Below are 12,482 nucleotides of genomic sequence, written 5' to 3'. Positions count from 1 at the left end.
GTATTCCTTAAAAAGAGGAAGAAGAGAAAGGTAAAGATTAAAATTATGATCAGCAAATACATATCTATCAACAAGTGAATCTAAAAACCAAGTGAATAAAAAATCTAATGAACAGAGTAAACTGGTGAATATAATAGAACCAGGGGCATAGAAAGGGAGTGGACTGACAATTCTTGGGGGCAAAGGGGTGTCGGGGTGCAGGAAGAGACTGGACAAAAATTGTATACCTATGGATGAGGACAGTGGGAGGGGTAAGGGCAGAGGGTGGGGAGGGAACTGGGTGGAGGAGAGCTATGGGGGGGAAAAAAGAGGAACAACTGTAATAATCTGAACAATAAAGATTTAATTTTTAAAAAAAAGAAAGAATCATAGTAGCACAGACCATAGGGTGGTGAGGGGATGGAGGTGGGGCTTGGGGTAAATGAGGGGGAAAAGGAGGACCTATGTAATACTTTCAGCCATAAAGATTAAAATTAAAAAATAAAATAAAAGAAGAGGCACCCGCTAAGTTCCTGATGGATAAGATACCATTGCTTTCAAATGGTTCAGAAAAAAAATACAAATAAAATGAAAATATATTTTATCAATTCGTAAAAATAAATGAAGGTTCTGAAGCTGTTAAAAAAAAATAGGTCATTAAAAATTCCAAATTAAAACACAAAGAAAAACTAATGAAGCATACAGAAAAGAACATCCAAAAACTATGGACAATATCAAATTTTCTAACACATGTGTAATTAGAATCCCAGAGAGAGAAAAGAGCCCAGCCCATGTGGCTCCATGGCTGAACATCGACCTATGAGCCAGGAGCTCACAGTGCGATTCTCGGTCAGGGCACATGCCCGGGTTTCGGGTAGAAGGTGTGCAGTAGGCAGCTGATCAATGATTCTTGCTCATCATTGATGTTTCTCTCTCTCCCTCTCTTTTCCTCTCTCTGAAATCAATAAAAACTTATTTTTAAAAATTTTCTAAAAATAGTGGTGATGGTTGCACAACTTTAAATATACAAAAAAATCAGACTTGCATAATTTTAAAAAGTGAATTATATCACTTTTATAATCAATAAAGCTACTAATTTTAAAAAACTCTATGAAGGCCCTGTCCAGGTAGCTCAATTGGTTAGGGAATCATCCTGGCACACCAAGGTTGTAGGTTCAATCCTCTGTCAGGGCATATACAGGAGTCAACTAATGAATGCATAAATAAATGAAACAACAAATTAATGTTTCTCTCTCAAAATCAATAAAACACTATGAGAGAAGAAAAAAATGCCCTTCTTTAGATTAGTCCTCTGAATCTTTCTAAATATTTACTGTGAGTGCTGCTGCTGATACCTTTTCTGTTTTGATTTGGGGAAAGTAGATGAAGTATGGCTGCCTGTGGCTTGTGTTCTGACATCGCTGCCACTCATAGAATCCATCTGCTAGAACAACACAGCGTCTTCCCTTTCCCAGAGGCACCTGAGGGAAAATGTGAACAAGATACGGTCTTAGTGATAGAATCACGTTTCATGGACTTGAGTTAAAATCTTATGTCTGCCTCGCAGTGTGGCTCAGTAGTTGATCATCAACCCAGGAAACAAAGAGGTCACTGGTTCCAATTCCCACTCAGGGCACATACCCAGGTAGCAGACTATATCCCCAGTAGGGGGTGTGCAGGAGGCAGCTGATTAATGATGTCTCTCTCTCATCTCATTTATGTTTCTATCTATCCCTCTCCCTTTTCTCTCTAAAAATAAAAAATTATACATTAAAAAAAATCTTGGGTCTGATTTTTAGCCAGTTTGGCTCAGTGGATAGAATGTTGGCCTGTGAACTGAAGGGTCTGGGGTTCAATTCTGATCAAGGGCATATGCCCGGGTTGCAGGCTCGATCTGCAGTAGGGGGCATGCAGGAGGCAGCCAAGCAATGACTCTCACTCATCACCGATGTTTCTATCTCTCTCTCCCTTTCTCTTCCTCTCTGAAATCAATAAAAATATATTTAAAAATAATAATCGCCCTAGCTGTTTTTACTCAGTAGATAGAGCATCTGCCTGTGGACTGAGCGGTCCCAGGTTCAATTCCGGCCAAGGGCACATGACTGGGCTGTGGGCTCGATCCCCAGTGGGGGACATGCAGGAGGCAGCTGATCAATGATTCTTTCTCATCATTGATGTTTCTGTCTTTCTCTCCCTCTCCCTTCCTCTCTGAAATCAATAAAAATATATTTAATAAAAATAAAAAAATAATGTTGGATCTGCCAGTGTGTGATCTTAGAGTAGTTATTTCTCTGTGCCTCAGTTTTCACATGTATAAAGTCACCGTCACACAGATGTTGAAAAGATTAAATGTACACAACAGCAATAGCTCTCTAACAAATAGGCACTTGTGGTAGCTGGTCTCCAAAGTTGGTTCCCCAATGAACCAATCATCCCAGTATTCATCTCCCATGTAGTTCCCTCCCACACTGATTTTGGGCTGAGCCAATAGCATGCCATAGAAATGATGCTATATGACTTCCATGGCTAGGTCACAAAATCCTGCAGGTCCTGCCCTACTGTCTTGAATCATGAGCTTTGGTAAGCCAGAAGCCATGTAAAAAGCCTGACTACCCTGACAATCCCAGCTGTGCACCTGGAAAGGCTTTCACTTACTCTACCCACGCCATCTGGGATGTCAGACATATGGATAAAGAAGCTATCTTAGCCCTAACCAGTTTGGCTTAGTGGATAGAGTGTCGGCCTGCAGACTGAAGGGTCCCAGATTCGATTCTAGTCAAGGGTATGTACCTTGGTTGCGGGCACATTCCCAGTAGGGAGTGTGCAGGAGGCAGCTGATCGATGTTTCTCTCTCATTGATGTTTCTAACTCTATTCCTCTACCTCTCCCTTCCTCTCTGTAAAAAAATCAACTAAAAAAAAAATATATATATATATATAAAGCCATCTTAGCCCTAGCTGATTTGTTTGGCTCAGTGGATAGAGCATTGGCCTGTGGACTGAAGGGTCCCAGGTTCGATTCCCAGTTGGGAGCACATGCCTGGGTTGCAGGCTCAATCCCAAGTGGGGGACATGCAGGAGGCGCCCATCCATGATTCTCTCTCATCACTGATGTTTCTCTCTCTCTCCCTCTCCCTTCCTTTCTGAAAAAATAAAAAAAGAAACTATCTTAGACATCCAGCCCCAGCTGTCATCTGATTATAACTACACAAGTGAAAACTGTCTACTTGAGCACAGTCAACCCACAAAATATAAGAAATAATATAGTTGATTTGTTAAACCACCAAGCTTTGGCATGGTTTATTACACAGTAATAAATAAAACAGCAGTCAACACTTCGGGACCTTAAGAGCGGGACCTAAGAAAACCTTATTTTACTTTTCAGGTACCTAAGGCTCTAATAGCTCTGTTCATAAACAGTACCTTTCCCTAGATGAGCTACCAACCTTGAAGGACCGTTTCTCCATTATGGTATCACTACGGCAGTTGCTCGTGTTGAACTGCAGTTTGGAAGGATCATCTTCTTTGAACCAAGATGGGACCAAGCCCCATCGCATAGGAGCAATGATACGCTCAGATGAGTCTGCACCCTGCCAAAGGTTAATATGACCCAGTGAGGAGAACATAATAAAATTTTAAAAACCAAGTTTAGCATATGCATTACATTACTATTAGTATCAAAACACAAATAATAGAGAAAAGATTATTAAAAAGGAAAGATTCTACTTGAAAACAATTTTAGTAATTTATCATGATGTAACTTGTGTTCTTTAGCAATTATATTTATGGGAATGTAAGACATTCTGCTTGGGTAGAATAGGGGATATAAAGAGATTCTGTTCCTACAAACATTTAATTAGTGTCTATTAAGGAATGTGCTTAGTTTTTCCCCTTACAAGAAGAGAACATAAGGAAGTATGTACACAAAATTTTCCAGATTTCTACTTGTGTTTTTTTTCCCTTTACTGATTCTATTGTGTATCTTTTCACTGTTATAAAGCTTAGCCCCTATATGCCTTATATGTTGAGTCCCTCTAAAATTTCCCAAATGTGGGGGCAGTTTTGGCCCCCAACACATGGTTGTTATACTTTTTTTGGCATTTGGCCCTGGAGAATTTGATAAAATTTACAGATTAAAGTGCACATACACACTATTCTGCATAGCATAGTACGCATGGAAGAAACCAATGGTAGAGAGTACATTTTTGGTGCTACTACAATAGTCCAGGGATCTGATAATGATACAGTAGCTCTGGTGACAGTAGTGAAAATAAAAGACATTTAAAAGATAGAAAAATGAAACTGCAGTGCAACTGGAAAAATAAAACAGGGATGATTATGTTTTCAGTCCCTGACAACTGAAATAATGATGCCACTATTGAACAAAAATTCTGAAGGGTTTGAGTTGGGGAAAGGTCACATGTTGAGTTTCTGATTGTAGCGGCAAGTCTAGACATGGCAATTTAAATAAGTGGTTGAAAAATCTTTCCCATTTCCCCCTTTGAGAGCTGGAGTCTATGTTCCCTTCCCTTGAATCTGAATGGGCTGTGACTCGCAGGATGTGGCACAAGTAACACTATGATTTCTAAGGTTAAGTCAGGAAGTCAGCTTCCTGCTTATTTGCTGAGACATTGCTTTTGGAACTCTGAGCTGCCATGTTGTGAAAAAGCCCAGGCTGTGTGGAGAGATCACATGTAGGTACTCTGGCTACCAGCACAGGTTAACAGCCACAGGTTATCAACTGCCAGATAAGTGAAGATGCCCCTAGATCAGAAGTTTGCAAATTTTTTTTAAATAAAAGGCCAGATATTAAATACTTGTCAGACTAGAGAGTCTCTGTTGCAACTATAACTGCTGTTATAGGGACAAAGCATTCATAGACAATCTAGAATAATAAAAGCATAATATGCTAATTAGACTGGACAGCTGAACATCTGGACGAAGCTTCGGCAGCAGGGGCCAAGGTAGAGGCGGTTAGGGGCGATCGGGCAGGCAGGCAGGTGAGTGGATAGGAGCCAGCGGTCCTGGATTGAGAGAGGGTGCAGGCCGGGCTGAGGACCCCTCCCCTGACACACACACACACACATTAATTTCGTGCACCGGGCCTCTAGTAGGTAACTAAATGGATATTGCTGTATTCCATATAATTTTATTACAAAAATGGTCAGAGGGCTTTAGTTTTCTAACTCCTGCTCTAGATGATTCTAGCCCCAGATGACAAGTCTTTTCAGGTGAGACCCCAGACTTCAGGGAAGTAACAAACAATATCTGCAATGCTTTGTCTTAATTTCTCACTAGTGAACATAATAAAGGTTATTTTGGCCCTGGCCAGGTAGCTTAGAGTGTTATCCTTTTAAAAAATATATATATATTTTATTGATTTTTTACAGAGAAGAAGGGAGAGAGATAGAGAGTTAGAAACATCGATGAGAGAGAAACATCGATCAGCCGCCTCCTGCACACCCCCTACTGGGGATGTGCCCACAACCCAGGTACATGCCCTCAACCGGAATCGAACCTGGGACCTTTCAGTCCGCAGGCCGACGCTCTATCCACTGAGCCAAACCGGTTTTGGCTAGAGTGTTATCCTGATAAGCCGAGGTTCAATCCCCAAGTCAGGGCACACATAAGAAGCAACCAATAAATGTACAAGTGGAACAACAAAGGGATGTTTCTCTCTCTCTCAAATCAATTTTTAAAAATAATTAAGGATTATTTTAAGTCACTAGAATAAGATCCAAATAGAGCCGTTTACTATGTCCAAAAAGCATGTAGAATTAAACTTAGGAGAGAGGCAGCATGATAGAGAAAATGGGTCACCAAACTTTTTCTGTAATGGGCTAGATAGTAAATAATTTTGGCTTTGTGAGTTCATATAGTCTGTTGCAATGACTCAAGCAACTAAACTCTGCCACCACTGGTAGTGAGAAAACAGCCAAAGAACAAATGAATGAGCTTGGATCTGTTCTAATAAAACGTTATTTGCAAAAACAGATAGTGAGCCAGATTTGGTCTGAGGACCATAGTTTGCCAACCTCTGGCACAGAGGAAAAAATAAGGCCTTTGTAAGACTCGTATAAAAAAATTCCTGCTATTTACGAAGTTGGACTAGTTTCAATTTCCTGGACCCTCAACTTTCCTTTTCTGTCAAAATAGAGTGAACAATACCTGCCTTGGAGAATCATTAAAATGTGTGGCACGGAATACACATACAAATTGCAATTGAGTATTTTTTTAGGTTAGAATTATAAAGGTGACTTAAAGCCATTAGGATGAAGTTTCTAAGGGAGTAAATCAAGCACGGGGTTTAACCTAGAGGTACAAAAAGAGAACTGAGGGGAAAGTAGAGTCCAAGAAAAAGTACCTAGAGAGAAAAAAGTTAGAATGAGAAAAGTCAAGAAAGGAATCATCGCAGAAACCGGTTTGGCTCAGTGGATAGAGCATCGGCCTGCGGACTGAAGGGTCCCAGGTTCGATTCTGGTCAAGGGCATGTACCTGGGTTGTGGGCACATCCCCAGTGGGGGATGTGCAGGAGGCGGCTGATCGATGTCTCTCTCTCATCGATGTTTCTGACTATCTCTCTCCCTTTCTCTCTGTAAAAAATCAATAAAATATATTAAAAAAAAAAAGAAAGGAATCATCATCATCAGTAGTGGTGTCTCAAGAAGAGCTTCCCTTTTAATTAAAGCTAATCCTTCCACTGTGCTCTTGGTAAGATCCTGTCCTGTTTCTTTCAAAATCTTGTCTGAATAGTCAATCCCCTTTCTATACACATACTCCAGGCTCATTATTCACGACAGGTTCTACATCTACAACATTGCTGCAAACACTGAATTAGCAAATACTGATCTGCTGCTCTTAGGGGAAATGCAGGGCTTGTTTCCCATGAGCCAATGGTGACAACATTTTCATCAACTGATTAATATGTCACCTTGTCTAATGTGTATTTCTGTTTAAAGACACTATTTCATATATTACTGATCTATTAATGTTGAATTCATGACTAACAGCACAGTAAATTATGCTGGAATGAAGCTTATCTAACACATGTATTTTCTCTGAAAGGCATATTACAACCTTCCTACACTTGGGAATACTAGCCAGCAAGCACTCCAGGACTATGCTTGGGAACAGTTTTTAAACAGTGAAATCACAAATGCATAAAACATAACACTAAATGGACTGCAAAAAGGACACTTGTTTATAGTGTAAGAGCTGAAACAAGAAGATAGAGCTACACACACACACACACACACACACACACACACACACATACACACACACAAAGGTAGAGCTTCATTTTTGTTTGTTTTTTAAGAGCTTTGTCTTATTCAATTAGGTGACTCAAATGTTCAACACCTGTATTGTCCATGAATGACAAATATACCCATGTTTAAAAGTAACATAGTATATTTGGAGGTTTACAAATACATTTTAGCAAGTAGGCAAATTTGCAAACACAGAATTTATAAATGAGAATCAATTGTGTGTGTGTTTTCCTCCCTTAAAGACAGAGGCAACCTAGGTAAATTGTGTGGACCCTGAGAAAGAAAATATCTACTAAGAAAGGCTCCCAGTGGCTGAGTTCAAATTTAAAAAACAGAGCCTAGTAGCCACTTCTATACAGGGGCCTTTCACACAAACTTCACTTGAGGGAGAAGCCCACACTAAGCTGCCTGCCTGCGCTGTGTTTCGCCACCTGAGCCAATCCTCGTGGAGGACCTGGAGCCTCGGCCTTCGGACTGAAGGGTCCCAGATTCAATTCCAGTCAAGGGCACATGCCCAGATTGCAGGCTTGATCCCCAAATAGGGGGAGTGCAAGAGAAAGCCAATTAACGATTCTCTCTCATCATTGATGTTTCTATCTCTCTCCCTCTCCCTTCCTCTATGAATTCAATAAAAAATATATTTTTTTAAAAAAGGAGTACGGATGGAAAACGACCCCAGGCCCAAGCTAAGTGAGTACATCTCGCGTACGTACTTCCCGCACGCTCGCATCTAACGGGTGGGCCAGATTTATTTAGCTGCCACACTTAACCAAAGAATGGATACGCACTGACTACAACTCATCTCAAAATGCTGCTTTTGAACATTTCGTTTTGTTTATTTTAAAATATGTTTTTATTGATTTTAGAGAGCGATTCCTGATGAGGGCACATGCCTGGGTTTCAGGCTCAGTCCCCAGTAGGGGCTGTGCAGGAGGCAGCGGATCGATATTTCTCTCTCATCAATGTTCCTACTCTCTATTCCTCTCCCTTCCTCTCTGTAAAAAATCAATAAAATATATATTTTTTAAAAAGGAATACCTGGAATCCTATTTTCAACCAAATAGACTGAGGATTTCCCCGTCCAATCAGCGCTGTGCAACTATATCCAGCTTCTTCATCCACCAATCAAAGCAGTTCCATTTTAACCAATCAGGACTGTCTCTTTTGGACCAACTGAACTGTGAAGATTTGGCATCCTCATTTGCATGAGGGCAGATCAATCAGGGACCAGTAGCGGGACTTCTTGTCTACTTAACCCATTGTATGCAATAAGCGCCTGCAGACTCAAGCGGTGGCCCTTCCCCACAAGCCATGCACGTCTATTAAAAAAAAAAAAGTTTTCCCTAAGTGGTAGCCCTGACCAACTTTAAAATCATTTTTCGTGAGAATTTTCAGTTGAAAATATTCAAGCACACCCAAATTGTGAGTAATATATTTATTTTTATAATGTTCATTGCAAATTGATTTTTTAAGTTAAATTCAAAATATCATGGCATGTGGGGATGGTTTCTGTTTTGGGCGTGTGGCAGTTAACTGGTTAAGTTAGTTCCCCTCTGGCTCTAAAAGCACACCTTCTCTTTCCACCAAAGACTGACAATTGCCTTTGCCTGCCTGGAGTTGAAACACCAAAGATGAAACACTGAAGATGTCTTGCTGGAGCAGACCAGCTAAGACAGAGCAGAGCTGTCCACCTGGAGAGGAGCCTGGCCCCAGGACCACCACACAGCCATGCCTTTTCACAGACGTGCTGTGTCATAGTTGAGCTGTTTGCACTGAATAAGATTTCTCTTTTCACCATACCCCAAACTGGGGATCCTGGTTTGTGTTGAATTAACACCAGTGACCTCTGGTTGACAATTATATGCCAAAAGAAAAACAAAACAATAAGTGTTCAGTATAATTAAAAAAAAGGAAACCCTGGAAGAAATGGTAGGATAGAGGATGTAAACCTTACAAACCTTACATTACTCTCATCAGGGATAGGAAGAAGAAAAAATGTGTGAAAACAGAGCCTTTGTAAACCTAACCCTAACCTCTCTTCCAGAATCCAATGTGCCTTCCAAGCAGAAAGGACCCCTGCTCAAAGCAGAATGAGAATAAAATAAATAACATTATATATGGCCAAATAAATGATGTCTCATCAGAAATTTGCAAGACAACACTCTTAAATCTGGGGTTCTAAACATAGGGCAATTTTGACACCGACCCACCCCCACCATCACCACCAAAACCTGATACAGGTCGGGAGAGGGATGCGCAACATCTAGTGAGTATATTTGACATTATCAGGAGTTGTGTTTGGTTGCTATAATCTGGGTGATGCAACTGGCATCTAGTGGGTAGGGGCCAGTGATATTGCTAAACATGTTACAATGCACAGGATAGCTTCCCACAACAAAGAATTATCCCACATAAAACGTCAATAGTGCCAAGGTTGAAAAACCTTTACTTTTACAAATTCCAGTGATCACCTTTAACTTGAGTGTGTTCACTGGATAATTGTAAATCAAACCCAAACGTGAGGCCGCCCTCTACTGGGAACAATGAATAAAAAGTGGCTGCAGCCAGGCCAGTATGACTCAGTTGATTGAGCACTGTCCCATGCACCAGGAGGTCCATGGTTTGATTCCTGGTCAGGGCGCATGCCTGGGTTGTGGGCTCCATTCCTGATAGGGGTCATGCTGGAGGCAGAAGATCAACAGATGTTTCTTTCTCATTGGTGGTTCTATCTCTCTCTCCCCTCCCTTCCTTTCTCTGAAATCAATAAAAACATTTAAAAAAAAAAAAAAGTAGCTGCAAAGCCAAAATACTGAAAATATTGCTCAGTATTACTCATCTTTCCTCTACATTTCTGGACTTGTGACCAGAACAGCTTGTAATCCTGAGGTAGATAAATGAAAGAGGAAGTAATTTGCAAACCACTGGTTTCAAATGTAAATGTTGCAATCTATACATATGTACTGGCCGTTGATGATATGGATTAAATGAACTGATGAAATAGTTCTAATTTTGCTTTACAATTTACAGGTTTGAGAAAAAGAAAACCAACTATTTATCAAAATTAGGAAAGCCTAGCAATCTTAATAAAATTTATTAGAGATGTGGAGTCAAAACACTACATCAATAAGCAAATTCATACCACTGACAGAAAAGGAGGTCTAAACTTGCTAGGGCCTGCCTCCAACCTTCCCTATTCCCAGTTCCGGGAAGCATTTACTCAAGTGGGGTCAGCGGTCTGAACCTTAGTCCCAGCTGTATCTATCACTAACTGGGTAACCTTAGACAAGTCACAATCTTTCTACACTTCTGCCTTTACATCTGTTTAACAAAATTATTCTTCCAGCTAACATTCATTCTATAATTCTAAAGAGGTAGTACCAAAAAAAAAAAGCTGAAAAAGAGTAAGTCTCATACACTTAATTCTTCTCTCTTTTCATTTCAAATTACTGTATACCTTCTTTGAAAACATGTTTTATCTCCCAGTCAAGGTTCACTTTATTTTGATTATCCTCTCATTAAAAAAAATCTTCCTAAAATGGTTTCATAGAGGAAGGGAGAGGGGGAGAGAGTCAGAAACATCAATGATGAGAGAATCATTGATCGGCTGCCTCCTACACTCCCCACACCGGGAATTGAGCCTGTTGTAACCCCAGCATATACCCTGACTGGGAATCAAACCATGACCTCCTGACTCATAGGTCGATGCTCAACCACTGAACCACAACAGCTGGGCAAGAATAAACTATTTCATGTAAATGGCTTCATTCAATCAAAAAGATAAATGCTATTAGGTTATTTTAAAATAATGTGATCCCTACAATGTAGAGATGAGTCTTGACTACCATATTATCACAAGAGTTCTGAAGAGTATGTAGCACTGGTATAATCAGCTTGATAAAGCCATTTAAGCATTATGGATCACACAGAAAAATCCAGCATGGAAATAATCATGTTTTTAAAAACATATCAAGGATATTTAATATTTAAATTAAAAAACAAAAGACACAGAGAAACTATTAACTTCTGGAATGAAGCATTTTTATCACATGCATGCTTATAATAAAAATAAAGCAAAGAACAAAAACACGATTATAAATTATTGGTCACTCCAACACTACAATAGGTGAATACACAATGAATGCAATTCAGATAACCAAACCAAATACATCTAGCTTCAATAAAAGATAAGCATAAAAAGACTGAAAACAAGCAGAGAGAACAGAAACTTCTGTTCTGCAACCTTCAAGAAACATCAGAGGTGTTTTAAGTTAGCTAGTCTTAATCCTGCCTTAGGCCTAGACATTCTGATTCAACATGACTGGTAAGGGGCATGGAAATATTATTATTATTTAAAAAGGAAAAACATTAAATATATATATTTTTTGAGAGGAAGGGAAAGGGAGAGAGATAGAAGCATCGATAAGAGAGAATCATTGATCAGCTGCCTCCTGAGCCACACCAGCTGAGCAAAGAAAAAAAATTTTTTTAATCCTCATCGGAGGATATGTTTATTGATTTTAGAGAGAGAGGAAGGGAGAGAGCAAGAGAGAAACATCCATTGGTTGCCTCCCATATGTGCCCCTACTGAACCAGCAACCTAGGTATGTGCCCTGAGTAGGAATCAAATCTGCAACCTTTTTGATATATGGGATGATGCTCCAACCAACTGAGCCACCCAGCTGAGGCCTTTTTTTTTTTTTTAAGATACTCAAATGACCCTGATGATCAGTGTGGTGGGAAAGATGCTGCCTTTAAAAAATGTATTCAAATACAAGGCTCATGTAAATTGGACATGCACTAAGAGTGGTATGCCTTGTATAAAGAAGGCATTTAAATTGAGCCTGAAGAATATGAATCATCTTGCAAGATTGAAAGATACCAATAAAACTCCTTCCAGTGAGGCCCAGAGTAGTTCTCAACGGGGGTCCAATAAAGGCTGGTTTTAAATATCATCTCAGAGACGGAGCATACACCAAACCAAACGCAGTTAACCCAGAACACCACAGGTTTTACCTGCATGGGTCCATTTACATGCAGATTTGTTCCAATAAACACTGTGAATGTACTTTCCTTAATAACATTTTATTTTCTCTGGCTTACTGTATTTTAAGAATATGGTTTATAATATACGTAACATGCAACAATATGTTAACCTACTGTTTCTGTTACCAGCAAGGCTCCCAGTCAAGTGTAGGCGATTAGTAAAGTTTTTGGAGAGTCAGAAATTATATGCAGG

The 12,482-nt window shown here is 39.8% G+C and overlaps 1 protein-coding gene across 1 annotated transcript in view; it reads right to left on the bottom strand.

Annotated features, from left to right (window-relative positions):
• The window catches only part of HMCES (5-hydroxymethylcytosine (hmC) binding, ES cell-specific), a 12,212-nt gene extending 8,608 nt beyond the window's left edge, over positions 1-3,604 (bottom strand). The window contains exons 1-2 of the mRNA XM_006772501.2: positions 3,425-3,604; positions 1,335-1,460 (exon numbers count right to left, since the gene is read on the bottom strand). Of these exons, the coding sequence (XP_006772564.1) occupies positions 1,335-1,460; positions 3,425-3,604 (306 nt within the window). The remainder of the gene's footprint in view (positions 1-1,334; positions 1,461-3,424) is intronic.
• Positions 3,605-12,482: the final 8,878 nt, after the last annotated feature.

Source organism: Myotis davidii, unplaced genomic scaffold (assembly GCF_000327345.1).
Source record: "Myotis davidii unplaced genomic scaffold, ASM32734v1 scaffold526, whole genome shotgun sequence".
NCBI lineage: Eukaryota > Metazoa > Chordata > Mammalia > Chiroptera > Vespertilionidae > Myotis > Myotis davidii.
The sequence above is the reverse complement of the archived record's forward strand: the minus strand, read 5'-3'. Positions and strand labels throughout refer to the sequence as shown.